This window comes from Chinchilla lanigera, unplaced genomic scaffold, assembly GCF_000276665.1.
Source record: "Chinchilla lanigera isolate Chin_1 unplaced genomic scaffold, ChiLan1.0 scaffold00048, whole genome shotgun sequence".
Lineage (NCBI taxonomy): Eukaryota > Metazoa > Chordata > Mammalia > Rodentia > Chinchillidae > Chinchilla > Chinchilla lanigera.
In genome coordinates, this window is record NW_004955449.1 from 3,756,323 (window position 1) to 3,778,401 (window position 22,079).

Here is a 22,079-nt window from a genome sequence, read left to right on the forward strand (position 1 = left end):
TTTTGGCAGTGTTAGGAAACTATGCAAGTATTTTAAGTAATATGCCCAGCTCCTGGTAAAGTACTCTTTATGTTGTAAGGTTTCATTTAATGTCCTTTGCAGAGAGACAACAAAATCACTATCTCAGATATACACATTCTAGTAATAGCTAAACAGAGCAAATATAGTTTAGGAATTTTTAGATTGTTATATCTTGGTTTTGCATATTTATTATCTTGTCCATGGGAATTGGAGGGTGGTCTTCATAGTTTTTTAAACTCATATTTCAAAAATATTCTCTTAAAATAGGACACATTCCCTCTCGTATAATCAGTGGATATTTTGAGAGATTTTGTCAGTATACTAAAGATGTTTGGGGTGATGGGAGTATTCAATAGTATATTCCTTTTATTCTCATAAGTACAATCTGAACTTTAAACTCTTCAGTTAATATTTAGAATTAATTGATAACAGCTAAGAACAGATATAATGAATAAATAATAGGCAACTAACAGAGCCAAGAACAGAATAGTGATGGTGCTGATTGAGATTTTGTATGGAAACTGGAAGTGCCTACTTTATAGTCTTGCAGAAAGTTGGTCCTAATCAAAATATATCTCTAGTACTTTCTTTAAAATTAAATGTTATAGGTGGGCAGATCATATTTGTCCACTCTAGATTTCCTCCCAAACCATTTATAATAATGGTTTACATTTTATATCACTTATTGGACTTTATCTGCAGAAAAAGAATCCAACATTGTAGCTTGGAGCAATTCATAAAATGGTTCAGAGGATGAGAAAACCAGACTTGGACAGGAACCTGGGCAACTATGAGTGCCTAGGGAGTAGGAAGTGTTCACTTCTGATTTGTAGCATCTTTACTGGATTCACTCTGTCTGTCTGTCTGTCTCTGCTTTACCTCCCCCAACCCAGATCACTGTGGAAACCCAATGTTCTAGGGCCCAGAGTTAATTAATTTAGTATCATTTTTGTACCTTCCCTTTAGCTTTTTCTTTGTAGGTGTGGATAGAGAGTATAGATGGGAATCCTTAGGATTTCATTATTAGCTCAGTAGGTCAGTTTATAGTCCCACCAAAAATAGAAGTACAGCTCAGTTTCAAAAAGAAACTATGGTGCTGTCTTGAAATTGAGGTGAATTTTGAGCACCTGAAATGGGAAGTGCTTATTGTAGTTTGTATCATAAGACTTGAATTTCATATTCAAAATTTAAGACCGTGCTTTTTAGGGAAGCGAGGAACGTTTATACTAAATTAAATCTGGTTAGGTGGGGGCATCTATTGGTGAAAATAGAGCATTACACTCTTTTTTTTTTTTTTTTTTTTTTTGGTTTTTCTCCGGTACCGGGAACCGAACTCACGACCTTGCGCTTGCCAGGCAGGCGCTTTTGCCGCTGAGCTAAATCCCCAGCCCTACACTCTTAATTTTTCCCTCAAACATCTCTCTCTCTCTCTCTCACCCCCTCTCTCACCCTCTGTGTCCCCCTCTCTCCCCCCTCTCTCCCCCTCTCTCTCCCTTTCTTCTCTGTGTGTGTGTGTGTGTGTGTCTCTCTCTCTCTCTGATCCCCCCACACCCTGATTTTTGTATAGTCTATCGTAAAATCTGAATAACTTTGTGCATAGCCAAGTTATTATCTGTAGGTCATATGGTCTTTGTCACAATTGCTCTTCTCAATTTTGCCATTATAGCACTAGAGCATCTCTAAATAATGTATATCAAGTGAGTGTAGCTATGTTCCCAAGAGACTTAGCTGTAAAAACAAGTGGAGGGCTGCAGTTGCTGACCTGTGGGCTATAGGAACCCTGTCTGGTAGAACTTTCTGAGATGATGGCCCTGTTTGTATCTGTACAGCTCATTATGTAGTCACTAGCCACATGCTGAGGACTTAAAATGTGGCTTGTGCAACTTAGAAAATGAATTTTTAAATTTTAATAGTCTCAGTTAAAAACATTATATCTGCTATTTAAATATTATTTTTTCTTTTCATGAATCTGTTGATTCAAGATTACCATTGAAAACGTTATAGGGGTATAAATCAGTAGCTTTCAGGGAAGTACAAATCAAAACCACAGATGATACCATCTTTCCTGGCCAGGATGACAGTTATCAAAAAAACAAAAATAAATGCTGGCAAGGCTATAGACAAAAGGGAACTCTTATTCACTGCTGCTAGGAATGTAAATTAGTGCAGCCATTATGGAGAACCATATGAAGATTCTTCACAGAACTAAAAATAGCCCTACCATATGATCCAGCTGTCCTACTTGTAGTACATATATCCAAAGAAATTAAGTCCACGTATCAGATATCTATACCGTGATGTCTGTTGCAGCATTATTTACAATATCCTAGGTATGGAGTCAAGTAAGATGTCCACTGACAGATGAATTTTAAAGAAAATATGGAATATACACACAATGGTGCATTATTCATCCACAAAAAGGAATGATATCCTATCATTTGTGGCAAAATGATTGGAAATGGAAAGCAGTTTGTTAGGTGAACTAAGTCAGAGACAGAAAAACAAAAACCACATGTTCTTTGTCCTATGTGGAAGCCAAAAAAGTTGATCTCAAAGTAAAACAAAAGGATTACTAGGGGTAGGAAGAGTAGTGGGGAGAGTGGGTAGAAGGAGATTGGATAATGGATGTCAAAATATAGATAGAAGGATTAAGTTCTAGTTTCTTTGTCATAGTGGGACTACAGTTTACAACCACCCATTATATATTTATAAAGAACTACAAGAAAGAACCTTGAAGAAATAATAAATGGAAATGCTAATTACCTTGATTTGATCAGTACACACTGTATAAGTGTATAACACTGTCACTTCTTAAATGATTGTACATTCAGTGCATTCTTGTTTTAATTGCAGCAGGGTTTTGGGGAATGTAGAAATTAATAGACTGATTGCAAAATTTATATCAAAATGTAAAGACCAAGAACAGCCAAGGGAAGTCGTAAAGGTCATACTATTATGCATCAAGGAATATGGTAAAGTTAGAGTAATTAAGTCAGTGTAACACTGATACTAGGATAGGAAAAAATGCAGCAGTAGAACAGAAGAGAGTCTAGTAACAGACAGACCTGCTTGTATATAGGAACTTGATCTATAACAAAGGCAATAGACACTGCTGTGCAGTGGGAAAAGGGAGATCTTTATCATAGATGTGCTGGATCAAATGGATATCTGTATGTGAAAATAAATACTCTCCATTCTCAGCTCTTACCATCATACAAATACCAACTCGGGGTAAGCCATAGATCTAAATCCTAAAGTTAACAATAAGGTATTAATAAAAATAAACTATATTCATGAGTTTGGATTGGCAGAGATGTCATAAATGAATTACAAAAGGCACTAACCATAAAGGCTAATGTGCTGAGTAGAACTAAAGAGAGGTAAAGGTAAACCATACAAGATCCATAGCCCAGAATGTGGAAGAAATTCTTACAAATCAAGAAGAAAAAATCATGCATCCTAATTTTGTTCCCGTATGGTATTTCAATTCATTGTTAAATCAATATTTCAGTGTTTGTATTTTGACTGTAAATAAATCCATGACTGTAAATTTATCCATGATTGAACCATAAAAGATGCCATTATTACATTTCTCCTTTCTATCACTTTTGACTAGAATTAATGGTTGACTTATTTCTTAAATTTTTGGTGTCTGTTGGAATCATTCATATACTTCCAGCAGAGGTGTGCAGCTATGAGTTACTTATTCTGTCCCTGTCTTGTTCTTTTTTTAAAATTTATTTTAAGAATAAAAGAAGGAAAACATATTGTCCCTGTCTTTTTTTTAAGTCATCTACCCCACAGTCACTCTTCCATTCTAATTTAGGCTAGTTATTCTTTGTTTCTTAGGAATACCTATCCTAGAATCTCTTTTCTCAATGATCAGGGGAATTTTTTCTGTATCTGTCTTGTGTTTGAGCCTCCTGTTCCTGGATTCTGTATTTCTTTTTCTTGGTTTATTCCTTTGCTTTGGTGTAGCAGATTCTCTAGTCACTTCATGAGAAAACTGTACATGGGTGATGACTATTTTGAGATGTTGCATGTTTTCCTCTACCCACTTGGTTGTTTACCTGGGGAATACAATTCTAGATTGGAAATAATTTCTCAAAATTTCAAAAGCATTGTTCCATTGACTGCCATCTTCCAGTGTTACTGCTGAGTATTCTGTTGTCATTCTGATTCCTGATCCTTTGTAAGTGATCACTTCTTTTCTGGAAGCTTTTGGAATCTTATCTTTACATACTTCCATGTTTAAATTTTCTTCTCTTTATTGTGATTTGCCTCAGTGTAGTCTGCTTTGAACCAATGCTTTCCAGTCCTGGAAAACTGGCTAGAATTATATGTTAGCTCTTTACTTTTTAATTTTTTGTTTTTAACTCCTCTGGAGGACTCGTTATTTGGACCAAGGCCTCTTGCACTGATTCTCTAGTTTTCTTTTTTCTTCCAATTTTTTTTTTTTGGTTTTGTTTGTTTGGGAAGATTTTGTATGATTTCTTCAGCTTTATCTTTGAATCCATCTTTTTTTCCCCTTTCTTCAGTTGTCATACTTTTAGTTTTCAGGTGCTATTTTGGTTGTTCTTAAAAATGCTTAATTATTATAAGGATATTAGTTAGAGTTTTATGTTTTATGTTTGTATGTGAAGTTTGTTTTTTGTTTTTTGTTTTTCCCCTTCCTAGGTTAACTCTGGTTTCATTTTAAATTGTTGTATTTCATCTCCTATGTATGGAGAATAAATGTGGCTGCTACTTTCTAGAATAGAACATGAGAAAGAGGCTGTCTCTTAATTTAGTGTGTACACTTAAAATTAATCTTTTTTACTTCCTCAGCTGTGCCATATGCACCTCAGTCTGCAGTGTTTCTGGCTCACCATTTCCATAGAGTAAATTCAGTCTACCGTGTTAATGATGACAAATCAGCAGCCAGTCGTATCCTTTTTTGTTTTCATGTATATGCTCTGTGACTGCTTTTAAGATTTTGAACTTATGGTCTCAGGTGTTTTGACTGTGATGTCAGTTGGTATGGTATTAATACAAGTCCTATTTGGGGAGAATCAGTGAGCTCTTAATCTTTAAATTTATGTCTTTACCAAGTTTTGGACCCCTTTCCCACTTCATCTCCTTTTTTTTTTTGTATTGGGGATTAAGCTCAGAACCTTCTCATTGAACTATATCCCCAGCCCTTGTATTTTTTTTTTTTTATTTTGAGGCTGTATCTCACAAACTCCATAAATTGCCCAGGCTGGTGTTAAATTTGCAGTCCTCCTGCCTCAGCTTCCAGAGTGCTGGGAACTTGTATCAGTATTTCCAATTCAAATTCAGGACTATAAAGTTTTTATGTGCATTTATATCTTGTGTACTGAAGTGTGGTTCTTGGTCACTGCAGATGATATTTTCAGAGTTCTTCAAATAGTTTATGTTTCTGTTTCCCTCCTTCTTTGATGAACCATGTATATTAGACTGCTTAATAGTGTCCAACAAATGCTGTTTCAAAAAAAAATTTTTTGTCTGTTCTTTAAATAATTTCTTTGGCCTAACTTTAGTACTGTCTCCCTTCTGCTATTAATGCTCATCCATGAGTTGTTTTGTATTTTAGAGTGAAATTTTCAGGCATAGATTTTACATCGCTTCTTTTTACAGTTTTTATTTCTTTGCTGACATTTCCAATATGTTCTTTTATTGCAAGCATATTTTTCTTTGGCATTTTGAGCATATTTATATATATTTTTTTTAAGTCTTGCTGATTGCAGTGTCTGTGTTACTTTATGCTTATTCTGTGATCTTTTTTCTTGAGTGTGGGTCATATTTTCTTCTTAGAAATTATATTTTATACTACACACTGTTGGTGGTACCCTACAGACCTAGTGGCCTTTGGTGTATTCTTTTGGAGAGTATTGATGGTGGTTGGGGTGGTGATAGTGGTGTTTTATTTACAGGCAGTTAACCTAGCTGGACCAAAATCTAAACCATGTTTCCCTATAGGGGGCAGTAGTTGACATCTCTGTTCAGGTGTTTGAGCTTTATCTGGATTGCTTAAGAGTCTTTCCCACTCTTACATAGATCAGAGAGGAGCTAGAGACCTAGCCAGAACCTATATGCCAAATTTTGGAGTTTTTCTTTGTGGTTCTTTATTCTCTAGCATATGCTCTCCATATGCTGTGGTAGCCTGAAATTCTGGTTTTTCAAGCCAGTAAGACTGCAAAATTTTGACACAAATTTTAGCTGCTCAGGGCAGCTCCGGACCTTTCCTCAGGCAAAAGCTATAAAAACAGAAAACCCATCCAAATTTGTTCTCTTTTTCCAAGTACTGTCTTTTATCTAGGTTGTGTACTTTTGGTTTCTCGGGTATCTTCAGGTAGTTGTTTTTATCCCCCCTCCTCCCTAGAATTTATAGTTATCTGTGGAAGTGGTGTTTTCGTATGAAGTATTCTGGTATTATTAGTGGTATGTGTATTTTCATTTTATTCTTGTTTTTAAAGATGAAACCACATGAACTTATATCAGTATTTCCAATTCAAATTCAGGACTATAAGGTTTTATTCGCATCTACATCTTCTATACTGTGGCTCTTGGTCACTGAAGATGATAAAATATTTCATTCTGATAGGCTTATCGATTGATAAATAATACTATTCTTGCCTTCAGTTCTTAGGCTGATTGAACTCTCCCTTTTGGTTGTCTGAAGCTCAGTCTCTAATAGATTCTTTAGAAAGGACTAATGGCAGCAGTAGTTGATTGTATTCTGATAACAGTGTACTATAAATCAGTATTAATTAGTATATAAACAACTTTGCTCTTATTTTTCTTAAATATTTTATTTTCTTCTGGCATAAGGGTTGCTTTGGAAAAATTTGATATTGGCTTTCTGGGTTGATAGAAAGTATGTGTTGTGCTCTTTTAGTTAGGAGTTTGAATTTTTTTCTTAATTTTCCTTACGTAGTTTTATTATTTTCTTAGTATTTTTGAAGGAAATCTGTTATCTGTATATTAAACCATTGTTTCATCAGTTAATTTCTCTCAAATCTTTATCTTTAGATTTCAAAAAGTATAGTTTTTATTTTTATTTTAATTAGTTTATAGTTATTTTAGTTTTTATTATTTAGTTTTATTATTTTATAATTTTTATTATTTTCTTAGTACTTTTTAGGGAAATGTGTTATCTATATATTAAATCATTGTTTCATCAGTTACTTTCTCTCAAATCCTTATCTCTTGATTTCAAAAAGTTCTTTTTATCTTTTGATTCTCTTAAACCATTTTCTGCTGTATATATTAGCTTTTGTGTTCATTAGGTTTTGTGTTCTTTCCAGTTCACTCTTCACTCCTGATAATCCTTTTCTTTTTATTTTGACGCTTTTCTGAGTTCTACCTTAATTCTGAATTTTTTAAATCTGACTTATGTTGTTTTCTCTTTCCTTGAATCATTATTGGAATGTCTTTTAGTAAGTTTTGAAATAATAGGTTACTGTTTTCATCTATTTTGTGGTAATGTTTTTATGATTAAGATATTACTCTGTACCTTACCCTTTTTTATTTTATCTATCTATCTATCTATCTATCTATCTATCTATCTATCTATATATTTTTTTGAGACAGGGTCTCACTCTACAGTTCAGGCTGGTCTTGAACTCATTTTGTAGCACAGGCTGGCCTCGAACTCCATCCTCCTGCCTCAGCCTTCCGAGTGCTGGGATAACGGGTGGGCACTACCACACCTGGCTCTTACTCTTTTTTATACAATAACCTTATGTAATTGACCTTGATCATGTTCTGTTGCTTGAATGTCTTATACACTGGGATGTGGTTTATGAGGTGGCATTTCTCACAGAACTCCCTCTGCTATTTGTTTGTGGGGGGGGTGTCTCTTTAGCCAGAATTAATAGCAATGTGCCATTTGCTTTCTGAGATTTCTAGGCCTGTTTCTTTCTCTACTTTTATCTGGACATTCCTTTTCCTTTATTGCCATTGTACCTCCCTTTTATGGAAAGGTCCATTTCAAGAATTGTTAGAGGATAGACCGTTCTGACATCTTAAACTTCACTGTGCACTCCTTGCACTTAGTCACTGCTTGAAAGGGCAAAACCTTTCCAAATGTAACTTCTGTGCTCAAATTGACTTCTGGTTTTGGTGAGGACTGTGCTGTTTGGGGAGTATCGTGCTCTTAGTTCTGGCAGATATCCTGTTTCTTTGTACTTCTATAAGGCAGATAATGATACCATGTAGGACTTGTGGCTGTTGGTGATATGTCCCCATCTGCTATTTTTTTAAGGGGAGAATTTGTGGAAATGTTTGTCACCTAATTTTGTTATAGACACTATCTGTGGTGCTTTGATTTACTATTTACATTTTACATTTGTTTTCAAGTTTGACAGAGTTGCCCTGTTTAGGTTTTCACTTTCCAAATTCTCCTTGAATCTTAAATCATTTTTAGAGTTATCCTGTGCTGCAAACAGCCTTTACAGAGCCCAACAGTGTACTGGGCATGTATGCAGTCGCTTAGAGTCAGTTTGGAAATTTATCTAAGGATAGTTTGGGCCAACTTGGAACTTGTTTGTAGTAGGATTGTTGTTAGGTAGAATTTCTATCACTGTTAATAGTAGACAGTTCTTCTTACAAAGGGAAGGGAAACATGAAGGTATCCGCTGGCCTGCATGAAGTTAATCCATGCATCATTTTTGGCATACAGTATATACCATAACTTGTCAAGCCTCTGGCTTGACATTCCTGAACATTCCTGAACATTCCTAAACATTCCATAGACAATGTCTGTTGTCCCAGTGAATTGACAGCACAAAAAGCTTAACAAAATAATAACCATTACAGGTGTATACTGGACAAAAAACATTGCCATTCAACAGAATGATAATGTCTTTCAGTTTTCCACAGTTCAAAAATATTGTCAAGGAAATGGGGACACTCTTGAGCAAAGCATTGGTTAGGATAATGTTTCTTTAAAGATGAAGTCAATACAAACAAAAAATGAGGGCAGTTTATTAATATGAAGACAGAAAAAAGGGTCTGTAGGAATTACGATGACATTTGGTAATCGACATGCAAATAATTCTTTTGGCCAAGTGATACATTGGATTTTATATTAGGTAGTTATTTTACTGGTTTTGTTAGGTAACAGGGGTCCAGTTCCTTTACTTTTATTTTTTACTAGTACATAATGATAACGTTCCTTGTGGGGAATTGGCACATGTACATGACACATTTAATTCCTTTTTTCATCCCCTTCCCCACCCTTCCCCCATCTCTTGGTCCCATTCCCATTTGAAAAAGATCTATTTCCCTATGTCCCACCATCTGTCTTTTATTTAGCTCTTTATATTTATGTGTCTGATTTATTTCACTTAACATTATTGCCTCAAGGTGTATCCATTTTCTTACAGATGACTGAAATTTATCCTTCTTTATAGCAGAGTTGTACTCCATTGTGTGTAAATACTCCATTATCCACTCATCTGTTGATAGGTCACTTCCAAGATTTAACTATTATGAATTGTGGTACTATAAACATGCCTATGCATGTATCACCATAATGTGACGTCTTTAACTCTTTTGGGAAGATACCTAGTAGGGGAATAGCTGGGTTGAATGGAATTTCTAGTTAGTTATTTGAGGAATCTCCACGCTGATTTCCATAGTGGTTGTACTTATGCTTCTACCAACCATGTAGAAGGATTTCTTCCCCACCCACAGCCTCATCAGCATATTATTATTTGATTTCTTAATGATAGCCATTCTTTCCTGAGATGAAAGGGAAATTTCATTGTTTTAATTTGCATTTGTTGAATGGTCAGAAATGCTCAATATTTCTTCATGTACTGTTGACCTTTTGTACTTCTGAGAAATCTGTTCATTTCAGTTGTCCATTTATTGACTGGGTCTTCTATCTGGGGTAGTCCGTTTGTATGTGTGTGTTCTTTAATATTCTAGATACTACTCTTCTTTCTGAGGAATAGCTGGCAAAAGTTTTTTTCCCATTCTGTAGGTTGTCTCCTTACTTTTTTTTTCTGTGCAGAAGTTTTTAAATTTGATATGATCCCATTTGTTCATTCTTGGTACTATTTGGTGTGCATCTGGGGTTCTGTTCAGAAAGTCCTTGGCTACACCAATGACTTGAAGAATTTTACGTACTTTATTTTTCAGCGGATTGTTTCTGTTTTAACATTTAGATTTTTGATCCATGTTGATTTTAGTTTAGTACAAGGTGAGAGATGTGGGTCTAGATTTAATCTTTTGCATAATATTAGTCAATTTTCCTAGCACCATTTATTAAAGAGCCTCTCTTCCCTTCAGTGTATGTTTTTGGCCTCATTGTCAAAGATTAAGTAGTTGAATATAACTCTGTTGATGTTATAGAATCTAATGAATCTTGCATTTTAAGTTTGTGGATTGTGCAAGTTTTTAGTTCAGTAAGGTTGTTTCATTAATAAAAAAATAAGGTTTTTAATGTAAAAAATGAATGCGATTGGGGTTGTTTCTGCATTCTCTGTTATATTCCATTGATCCACATAATCCATTTTTGTGCCAGTACTATTTTTTTTTTTTAATCACAGTAGCTTTAGAACAGAACTTGAAATTCAGGATTGTGATGCCTCTTTCTTTGCTGTTGTTACCCAGGGTTGCTTCTGCTCTTCTGGATCTCTTGTAGTTCCATTTGAATTTTAGAATTATTTTCTCCAGTTCTGTGAAGAATAATATTGGTAGTTTGATTGGGATTGTATTAAATTTGTATCCATTTTGGAAGTATGGCAATTTGGACTATATTGGTCCTGTCTATTCAGGAACAGGGGATATCTTTCCATTCTCTAATGTTCTCTTCAATTTCCTTTTTCAGAGTTCTGTAGTTTTTATTGTAGTGGTCTTTTACTTCCTTAGTTAGGTTAATTACTAAGTCTTTGATTTTTCTGGTGTTATTGTGGTTGATATTTTTTCCCCTAATTTCTTTTTCATTCAGGTTAGTATTGATATACAGGAATGCTTTTGATTTCTTTGTATTTATATCCTGCTGCATTGCTGAATTTGGTTATTTCAGGAGTCTTTTGTTGGAATTTTTTGGATCTTCTATATAGAGGATCATGTCACATGCAAATAGGAAAGGCCTTCTTCCTATCCTATACCTATCTCTTTTTATTTCTTTTTCACATCTAATTGCTCTTGCTAATGCTTTGAGTACTATGTTGAACAGAAATGGTGATACTGGCTGTCCTTGTCTTGTTCTGATTTTAGAGGGAAAACTTTAGTTTTTTTCCCCACTTAATATGGTGTTGGCAGTAGATTTGTTGTAAATGTCTTTTATCAGAGTGCCATAAGGTTCTTCAGTATTTATTTTCTTCAGGGTTGTTATCATGAATGAATTGGATTTTTGTCAGAGGCTTTTTCCGTGACTATTAAGATGATCATGTGATTTTTGTACTTCTATGATGTAGTACATTTATTGATTGAGTATTCTGAACTGAAGCCTACTTAGTCATGATGTGTGTGTTGGTTTGTGGGTATTTTGCAAGGGGAACAATATAATGCAGGATACATAGTTTGTAAGATTATTTATAATCATCATCCAAAGAATGATATACAAAGGAGTGCAGGAAATCTGTCCACATACTAAGATGAAGGAATCTAACCAAGGGCCTGGATCCCATGGAAATGTCCCGCATGAGTCCAGCTGAAGACCTAGAGCTCATAACAGTGCCTCCCATGAGTCCACCTGGAGGCCCAGAGCCCATAACAATAACTCATGCAGGCCTGTTTCACAGATCTGCTCTGGGAAGACCCAGGTAAGTGGTGGACTCTAGAAAGTCTGTGCCAGCGGGGTGAAGGATCTGTGCTAGCCGGCTGAGGGATCTGCAGTGGAACCAGGAAGCAACACTCAGAAAACCAGAGCTACCCCGAAAGGTACCACTGCCATCCTCAGCAACAGTGAGGTCCCCAGCTCCTCCAATGATCAAGATGGCTGAGTTCCCATCAGGAAAGCCAACATAGCAAGCTTCTCCAGGAGACTGGCAGTGCACCATCTTCCCCTCTGGAGCCAGGAAGTGATGCTCAAAGTGAGGATCAGAGCTCCCCTAAAGTGAACCAAAGCCATTCTCAGTGCCAACAAGGTCCTGAGCTCCTCAGAGCATGAAAACAGCCAAGTTCATCAGGAAAGCCAGCATGATGAGCTCCTCCAAAACAACCAGCAGCTCCTTACAGCTTCTACAGCTCTTGACACCCTTTCTTAGCACCCAGAGGCCTTCTTCTCCAGTTCTGCCTCTTATGCAGCTGGCAACAGTCCTCAGGTGGGCCTCTCACACCCAGCACCATACTTACTCAGTTCAACTGGGGGTTATAAGTTGACCACCAGTGGTGAATCCACCACAAAGTGTGATCTTTTTGATGTTTTGTTGTATTCTGTATTTTGTTGAGGATTTTTGTGTCTATATTCATTGAAGAGATTGGCTTATAGTTTCTTTTTTTGGTTGAATCCTTGTTGATTTTCGAATCAGGGTAATGTTAACTTCCAGGAATGACTTTGGGAGTACACTTTCCCTTTCAGTTTCATTAAAGAGCTGAGGAGTGTTGGTGTGAGATTGTTCCTGAAGTTCTTGTATAATTTAGCAGAGGATCCATCCAGACCTAGACTTTCCTTGGTTTGTAGGTTTTTTTTTTTTTGTTTGGTTTTTTTTTATTACTGCTTCAATTTCATTGCTTCTTACTGGATTATTCAAGGTTTTATATCTTCTGTGTTCAGTTTGGTAATTCATATATGTCTAGGAATCTATCCATTTCTTCTAAATTCTCCAATTTATTGGCGTACAGATTTGCAAAGTAGTTGCTAATAATCTTCTAGATTTCAGCCATATCCCTTGTGAGTTTATTCTTTTTTGTTTCTAATTGCATTGTGTTGGGTCTTTTGGGTTTGTCTCTTTTACTTATTTTCAGTCTGTTCTTTGATTCATTGATTCTTTTCTTTTTTTTTTTTTTTTTTTTGTCTTTTTTGAGACAGAGTCTTGCTGTGCAGTTTAGGCTGGCCTTCAGTTCACTTTGTAGCCCAGGCTGGTCTTGAACTTGCAATGATCCTCCTGCCTCAGCCTCCTGAGTGTTGGGATTACAGATATGCGCCACCATGCCTGGCAGATTCATTGATTCTTTAGTTTCAGTCTCATTGACTTCTGCTCTGATCTTTACAATTTCCTTTTTTGCACTAGTTTTAGATTTAGATTCTTATTTTTCTAGGACCTTGAAGTGCATCATTAGGTTATTTATTTGAGCTTGCTCTGTTTTGGGGATGTGGGCATTCACAGCTATAAATTTACCTTTTAAGACTGTTTTCAGTATTTCTCAAAAGTTCTGTTGTACTGGCATTCTTGTTTAGTTCTAGAAGCTGTCTTTTTATCTTTGAGTTCCTCTATAACCCATTGCTTGTTTAAGAGCAAAGTGTTTAATTTCTGTGTGTTTGCATAATTTCTGTATTTTCTTTTGACACTGATTTCTAGTTTCATTGTGCTATCTATGTCTTTTGATTGGGAGGTTGAGACCATTTTCATTGAGTTGTTACTGATCGATATTGATTTATTCCTGTCATTGCATTATTTCCCTGTTGTTGATTTTCTTTCTTTCCCTATGCTTAACTGCTCTCCTTATCCTCCTGGTATATTCATTCTGTTAACCCTTTTGTCATTGTTAGTGTCATTATCTCTTTTTAGGATATCCTTAAATATGTTTTGGAGTGTAGGTTTCATGGTCATGAATTTCTTTAGGTGTTCACTATCATAGAAATACCTTATTTCTCCATCAGTTTTGAAAGACAGTTTTGCAAGACATACCAGTCTGGGTTGAAAGTTGTTTTCTTTTAGGGCTTGACACTTTACTCCAAGCTCCCCAGGCCTTTACAGTTTGCATTCAGAAGTCACATGTTACTCTAATGGACTTACTTAAGAAGTGAGTCAGTGCTTTTCTGTAACAACTTTTAAGATTCTGTTGTGTGTTACAATTCTGGGATTTTGAATATGATGTGTTGTGGGCAGGTTCTTTTCTAATTGTGGCTATTTAGGGTTTTATATGCCTTCTTACCTGTATGTTACATTTTTGTCCTATATTCATAAAGTTTTGTACTCAATAAAGAGGTTTTTAATGCATTTTTCTGATTTTTTAGTAATTCTGGTTATTCTTAGATTAGTCCTCTTTGCATCATGTAGCAGCTGTCAGATCCACTTTTCATGTTCTTTTCTTGTTTTTATGGTATGTCTCATTAACTGGTCACCAAAAACATCCCTGTCTTCCAGTTCTGAAACTGTCCTCACATTGATTACTTCTACTGCCCATACTTTTGATAGAATTTTTAATCTCCTGAATTTTTCTTTGATACCTTTTTATGGGCTGTACTTCTTTTCTGTGCTAGTAATTCATGTTTTATATTATTTTGTTTAGCTCAGCTAGCTTTTTATTAATGTTGTCTGTAGATATGCTGATTGTCTCAGTAGGCCCATTTTCTGTTTAGTTATATCTTTGAGTTTGCCAAGTACATTATTGATCTGGTGTGCTATCTCCTCTGCTACCCTTTCAAGTAGTTTGACTCTGTGGCTTTTAACTGCCTCTCATTCGGTGCCCCATGGATCAACTTTGGAGGAGTTGGGGAGTTTTTGGAGACATTTTGTTGTCGTATCTTCTCATATTTCTGTGTATATTTGTTTGTTTCTTGTGCTGAGGCTTACCAGTCGATTATAATAAACAGGTTTATTGCTGGTATGGAGATTCTTCAGTTAATGTCTGCTTTTCAGCAGTGTACTCTGGGCGTGATTAATTGTTGGCCTTTGCCTCTGTCCCAGAATCCAGCCATCTGCATTTATTTGGGAGAGAAGGCTGCAGAGTATTTGACTCATTACCTAGGTCTCTGGGAATGGGCCACAGTTAATGACACAAAGGCAATCTAGATACTGGCATCCAGAGAACACCCATTAATAGTAACAACGATGTCACCATGGCTGTAGTAGTAAAATTGGCAACAGTAACATCATTAAAGACAAACTGGATATTTACATACCCTGAACTAGTGATGTTCCACCCTAACGGTTGAAAAGAGATCTGTAATTATAGTATAAGCACAAAGACAAACCAACTATTGACACACAGTGAATATCGACTAAATGGAACAACTTTACCTCCACTAACAGTAGAACAGTATTCAATATGAGTAGCATCAATATGAATAGCATAGAGTTAGTAGCTATCTAAAGAGTCATAAAGCTTAATAGCTATACTAGTTAAGGTAGAGGGGTGGGGAACCAGAGAATAAAAAAAGTAAAATTTGAAAAATTACCATGTTCCGGCCGGCTTGAGCCACTGGTGATAAATACGTGACTGTCCCATTACGTGGCTTGACTCACTGGTGGTACAAACAGACCTAAATCACTTTTATTAGTCTTTTTACTAACAAAATTAATTCTGAGCTTCCCAACAGTGAGACATACAGATTAAATCAGAGTTGCCCTGCAGCAAGACATACAAATGGTGGCCCCATAGTGAACATGTTAATGGAAGATGAGAAGGAGTGAAAAGTGAGATAGGGAATCCTATTAAAGAATAAAAGGAGGGGCTGGGGATTTAGCTCAGCGGCAAAGCGCCTGCCCGGCAAGCGCAAGGTCATGAGTTCGGTTCCCGGTACCAGAGAAAAACCAAAAAAAAAAAAGAATAAAAGGAGATTGCTATTAGAAAATGTCTACACAAAAGAACAAACAAGAAAAAAGAAAAACAGCAAAATATAGGCAAAAGAAACATAAAAAGGAAAAAAAAATGAAAAAATGTTAAAAAGAGAAAAAGAAAAAAGAATTAAAAGGGAGAAAAAAAACCCAGTCCCTCAAAAAAAAAAAAAAAAGTGAAGAAGCAAAGAGAAAAATAATACAAACATTTTTTTAAAGATTAAGTTGAAAAGAATTCCTTGTGTTTTTAAGTTAGTGATTTCTTTCCAGGATCTGCAAACAAGAATCCAGCAAGTCACAATTTTCTCTGCCTAACATTAGGGCCTATGGGTTTGTGAGTGCCCTCCCTGTATCAGAAGTGCTTCTGTCCATTCACCCCAGGCTATGGTAGCTGTCCAAGCTGAGGGCTGTCCATGCTCACATTGGTACGTGAGGAAAAAAATTGGCCCTCTGGTGTTTGCTGCATGTAGACTGCAGGGCAGAAATTTGAGCAGACTCTTGGACTTAACGTCAGCACTTACCATTTCTGGTTTGTCATTGCATATGGCAGGGCCCATGTGTTTCCTGGCCTGAGCATAAGCTTCTCAGAGAGTCTGTGTTTAGCCCTCGCCGTCTCCACAGTGATCTCCTGTGGTTATCTCTTCCCCAGTCACTTTGAGAGGGTAGTGCTAGAATCCTTGAAGCTGCTAGCCAGGTCCATACAGTACTTTCTCCCTGGGGCTGCTAACCGTCTGGGGCTTACCTTCTCTCCTTGGGCATTGGCTTTGTCCAGGATCAGGCCTGTCAATTAGTCCATGAATCTGCTGCTCCATACCAAGGGAAAGCAAAATGTAGAGCTGGCTTGGAGTTGGCAGATGGTCGTGGCTGGGCGATGGGTTGCTGTATCACCCTGTGATGTTAGGCCACTTGCTGCATCTTTGCCTCTTTTATCCCTGAGCCTTGGCCTTGTCCATGATTGCGTTGGTGGGCTGGTTGGTATCTCTGCTGCCCAGTGTGATGGGAATCAAAACACAGAGCCAGCTTGGAGTTTGCAGGTGACCATGGCCAGGACACAGAATCCATAGGCATGGAGTTAGGTGGAGCTCAGTGGTGCAGCTCTCTCAGGTCGTCATGGGATGTGGCTCCATCTGGTTGTTGGGGATGCACAGCTCCATCCATTCAGCTGGGGGTGTAGCTCCCCCAGTTACTTTGCTTTTGAAGTAGTTTTTAAAAATCAGCTTGAGAAACCACTCTGTAGATATCAATACATAATGCAACAACCATTGTTAATTTCCTACCACTTTGTCTGTAACTCTGTATTGTTTGTAGTGTTCTTATGCTGTTTTGTAAATGGATGTATGTTTCTTAATTTGTTTTCCTTCTTTTATTTTTAAAATAAATTTAAAAAAAGAAAAAATAAAAAAAGTCAGCTAAAGTCAAGCAAGGTGGCACGTTGAAGGCTGAGACAGAAGGATTACAAGTTGGTGACTTCGAGCGTCAAAATGAAAAAACTAAAGAAGAGCTGCTGGGAATGTAGCTAGGTGCAAAGCCCCTGAGTTCAGTGCTCAGTACCCCTAAACTCCAAGTCAGCTATTACAACTCAGTTCCTGAAACAGAACAGAACTCTATTGACACAGTAAATCTTTCAAGATATTTATAGTGTTAAGCACTTAATATTTCTTACTTTTACTTTACTTGGCTTTCTTGCTTAAAAGGGATCATACTTTAATTTATTAAAAAAAACTATACTGGGGCTGGGGATTTAGCTCAGCGGCAAAGCGCCTGCCTGGCAAGTGCAAGGTTGTGAGTTCGGTTCCTGGTACTGGAGAAAAACCAAAAAAAACAAAACAAAACAAAACTGTACTTTGTAAAATGTTTGTTTTAAATTACTCCTAATTTTTACTTTTTAATAAATCTTTAACAGGCCTCAACAAATAATGAAAGCTCTAATCACAGTTTTGGAAGCTTGGGATCTTTAAGTGACAAGGAATCAGAGGTAAGTAATTTCATTTTAGATTTGATGCTATTAGAGTAAGTGGTGGAATCATCTTTTTAATTAGAGGCCCTCTGTCCTTCATCAGTACTGGTGCTAAGGGTTAATGATTTTAAAGTTTCTTGTAAAAGTATTTTGTTCTGCCTTATGAACCACAATATTCAGATTGTAAGACTCTATTGGCATTAGAAAGAAAATATAATTTCTTTGGTTTTGTAGATAAACATGTACTACATTAGTGATGCATACATATTTTTAATGGAAGACAGTTATTAGCCATTTATAATTCTATAAGGTGAAGGTGGTTCTTTGAGGTACATTACATTTCACAGTTTCTGTTATTACTTTTCTACTTCTTTCCTTAATTTGAACCCAAATAGGGATTTCTGTACTTTCTTAGATACAGATACATGTTTTTTTCTTCTTTTTAGAATTGTCTGCATTCATGCTGCTGATTTTCACTTTGAATATTTATAAAAATCCGCCAGATCCTTTTCCCACCCACCCACTTACTGACCCCACCAGAAATGCATGGTATTTTATAAGTAGGCATTTGGATCCATGGTATATAGTTCCTTTTAAGCATGGTATACCTAATGGCATCTTTTAAAAATGGGTAAACAGGAATTTCTTTGCATTTTAGCATTCCTTAGTTGATACTATAACTTTATTTTTTGTGTATAACCTTTTCTCTGATTTTTATACACTTGTGTCATTAATTTTTCCTATATATATGTATGTGTGTTTGTGTGTGTGTTTTCCTTGTCAGTGTTAGCTTATTTCTTTTTCAACCATTTTAGTATTTTTCTACTTGAGTTAGTATAGATATATCATCTTGATAATACCAGTAGGACACTGGTGCTCAGTAACTCTCTTGGGCATTTGATTTTAGTGTTCAGCAGAAAGAGAAGTTCAAAGGTGGCATCTTTTTAGTTGTTATTGAAAGCATCTAGGGATCTCTAGGTGGATAGTTCTATGTAGTTCTGTGCAGGCACCCTGACCCTCCAAAGGAGTATGGCAGAGGGTTCTCACTCATCAGGCTTTCCCTTCCACAGAGACAACTGGCAGGCAGCTGAAAGGACCGTGCAAGTGACGGGACTTTATCTGCAGTAGGTTCCCTTGAGGTAAGCGTTAGTAGCCTGTGGAACACTAGCTTATGGCAGTTTAGTTTTTTGTTTTTTATTTTTTCAAATTAGTACCTTTAGATACTAGGTTTTTAAAATAGTAGGTTTAGCTATAGTCAAAGTACAGTTTTAAACTTTACCAAGAATGTTTTTACTTTACATTTCTTAGATTTTTGGAACATTTCTTGATAGTTTCATAGAGAAGTACATTCAGTAATCTTACATACCTTTTCATAGTGTTTTTATGTTTCAGAGTATAATGAAATACTTTTAAATAGTTTCTGTTCACCACATACGGTATTTTTGATAGATTTTTTTAAAATAGCAAGATATAACAGTAAAAAACCACCTATCTCAGTTATGTCTTCTATGTTCCTTAGAGGTACCTATATTCTAGTATAAGTTACAGATTTAGCATTTGCATACACATAGAGGAATTAGTCAATAAGAACATTCCCCTTGCTTACATTTTTAGTTAAAATGTTGGTGTTTTGTTTTTGTTTTAAAACATACATAGATTTGCAGTGGAACATAATTGGTTAACGATTAGATGTACATAGAAGTTTGAGGCAACAGTAGAAAATCCTAAAAAAACTTTTGGGTTTTGCTATCCTATATTCTATATCTGGGATTTTTACAAAGTAGTAGATAAACTTAGTGGCACAATAGTTTGGCAAATTGAGAGGTAAACTTAGTGGCACAATAATTACTATAGATTGTATATTTTCCTTAATATTCAAAGAAGTGGCTTTTTTGTTACTATTACTATTTTGATCTGTGTTTCCATGTAAGAAGTTAAAACATCCCAGGTTTTAACTGTATAGGAGGTACCTTCATGAATAAATTCCACTGAGATAAAATTTCATACATACGAAATTACAGATATTCATGGGTCATTAAAGTGGTTAGGAATAAACTGTTGAAAAAAAGTACTACTTTTTTCCCTGATACATGTAAGGATAAAGTTTATATAGTATTCTACTATTTTTGATATATCACTTACTATTTTGGTAATCCATTTCGTAATCCAGTAGGGTTTTTAAACAGTAGTTTTTGTTTTTTATTTTATGGAAAATTTTCATAGCCAAATAATAAGAGACTAACAATAGTTATTACATTGTACATCGTTATCTTCAAAGTACTCAATACAAGACATAAACCAACATTCTTACAAAGAAGTAGATAACACAAACTTTCTTTTCAGCAAATTTAAGATAAACTATTTAGTTTTTGTTTTTGTTAGCAAATAGTACTAAAATGTATATTTACTGTCTTTTAAAGAGCTGCTCCCTACCACCGACCCATATCCTACCCTTAGTTCTTTTGGTTTTTCTTCTTGGTCTGTATTTCCATATTACAAAATAAATAATATGTGTACTTTATTATGATTCATCACTCAAACATTATCTGTTGACTCTTTATTAGGATTTCATTAAAGTTTACTTTCTCTGCATTGTGTCCTTCTACTGATACTTTGATTCAGACACCCAGGATCATCCTATTATTTTCTTTCCTCTTAATATTAAAACTGAAAAGCATCACACAGTCACTGTTAGGTCAATAGAATCTACTCATTTTATATATGAATTACTTCGGTATATATGAATTTGACTCATTCTACGTGTAGAATTGTAGAATGAAAAGGTTCCTCTTGTTAATGAAACTTGCTGGCATGTAGGACATTATTGGTTTTATTTTATTTTACATTACTCTGAGTCTCTCAAAACAGGCTCCAGAAATTCACTATTATTTCTAGTAAGCATTTATTTTATTTTATTTTTTTTTTGGTTTTTCTCCGGTACCAGGAACCGAACTCACGACCTTGCGCTTGCCAGGCAAGTGCTTTGCCGCTGAGCTAAATCCCCAGCCCCAGACAAGTATGTTTTGTTTTTTGTTTTTTTTTTTTGGTTTTTCTCCGGTACCGGGAACCGAACTCATGACCTTGCGCTTGCCAGGCAGGCGCTTTTGCCGCTGAGCTAAACCCCCAGCCCTAGTAAGCATTTATTGCATATCTGTTATGTTCTAATCTGTGTCTAAGCACAGACTATAAATATGAGTAGGATACAATTTCTGCCTTCAAATGAGATCAGTGACTAGTAGGGCAGACAGACATTTAGATACTTTATTTCATGGACAGTGTGGGCTGTGCAGTAACAGATACAGGTAGGCACAGGGGAGTGTAGAAGCAAGGAGTAAGCAGCCCTTAGTTTCATCTGCCTGCTGGGGAAGGTAGGCCAAGATGTCTCTTTGCCTTTAAAAAAGAGATAGTAGTTGTACTGTTAGGAAAGACAGTGAATTCATCCTAGGGGACAAGGGCAGAGTATGAGAAGGTGATAGGCAATGGGACTAGAATATTGTTTGGTTTTGTATGGAAGCATAGAAAGTAGTTTGGTTATAGACATAGGACGGTGATCCTTGGCTCCTAATACTCTTCAGATGACCTGAGAAGCTCTGCAAAAAACTAAGCTGCTTGGTTGAGTGCATAGTTTGAAATTTTCTGGTATAATTCAAGAATGGTGAAAGATAGGCTGCTGTCAGGTTTTGAAGGTCTTTATTTCATAGTAGGGAATTTGGACTTTAAATGATGGAGAGCCATTGGAGCAGGGAAAACAAAAAGATGAAAAATTGTAAAAAGCTCCCACTAGTGGCAGTGTGAAGGACAGAATTTGAGGGAGGCAAAACCTGAGTTAGGTTACTTGGTGAAGGGGTACTGCCTGCTTTACAAAACTCCGAGCCTCCAAGACTTAGTATTAGGATGAAAAATTTGGACAGAGGTTCTACTGTTTTCAGGTTTGATTTTTGGACCCTGCTGTCTCCTTCAGGTTCTCTAACTTTACTGAGAAGTTACTAAGACTATCACGATCTGCGACCATGCTTCTCAAACTTTAATGTGCAAATTAATCACTGTGTCCGTATGCTAGTAGGTCTGCATAGGTGTTTGCATTTCTCACAAGCTCCCACATTCCACTAGATTTTAAAAGTAGAATCAGTAGGGTTTGATGACTTTGAATTAGCGTAAAGAAGGAAAGGAGCCAGGCATGGTGGTACATACCTGTGATCTCCGTGCTCTGGAAGGCTGAAGAAGGAAGATCACCAGTTTTGAGGCCATCCTGGGCAGTTTGGTAATTTAGTAAGGCTGTGTCTCAAAATAAAAAGTTAAAAAAAGGCTGGTATATTGCTCAGTGCAAATGCCCTAGGTTCAATCTTTAGTACCACAAAAAAAATTTTTAGAAGAGTGGGTAGGGAGAAATAACAAGAACATAGAGATGATTTAAAAGTAGC

General features: G+C 36.1%; 1 protein-coding gene across 1 annotated transcript in view; it reads left to right on the forward strand.

The window, feature by feature from the left end:
* Tlk1 (tousled-like kinase 1) overlaps positions 1 to 22,079 on the forward strand; it is a 145,845-nt gene that overhangs the window by 61,699 nt on the left and 62,067 nt on the right. Inside the window, exon 3 of the mRNA XM_005393240.2 lies at positions 17,605 to 17,676. Within this exon, the coding sequence (XP_005393297.1) occupies positions 17,605 to 17,676 (72 nt within the window). The remainder of the gene's footprint in view (positions 1 to 17,604; positions 17,677 to 22,079) is intronic.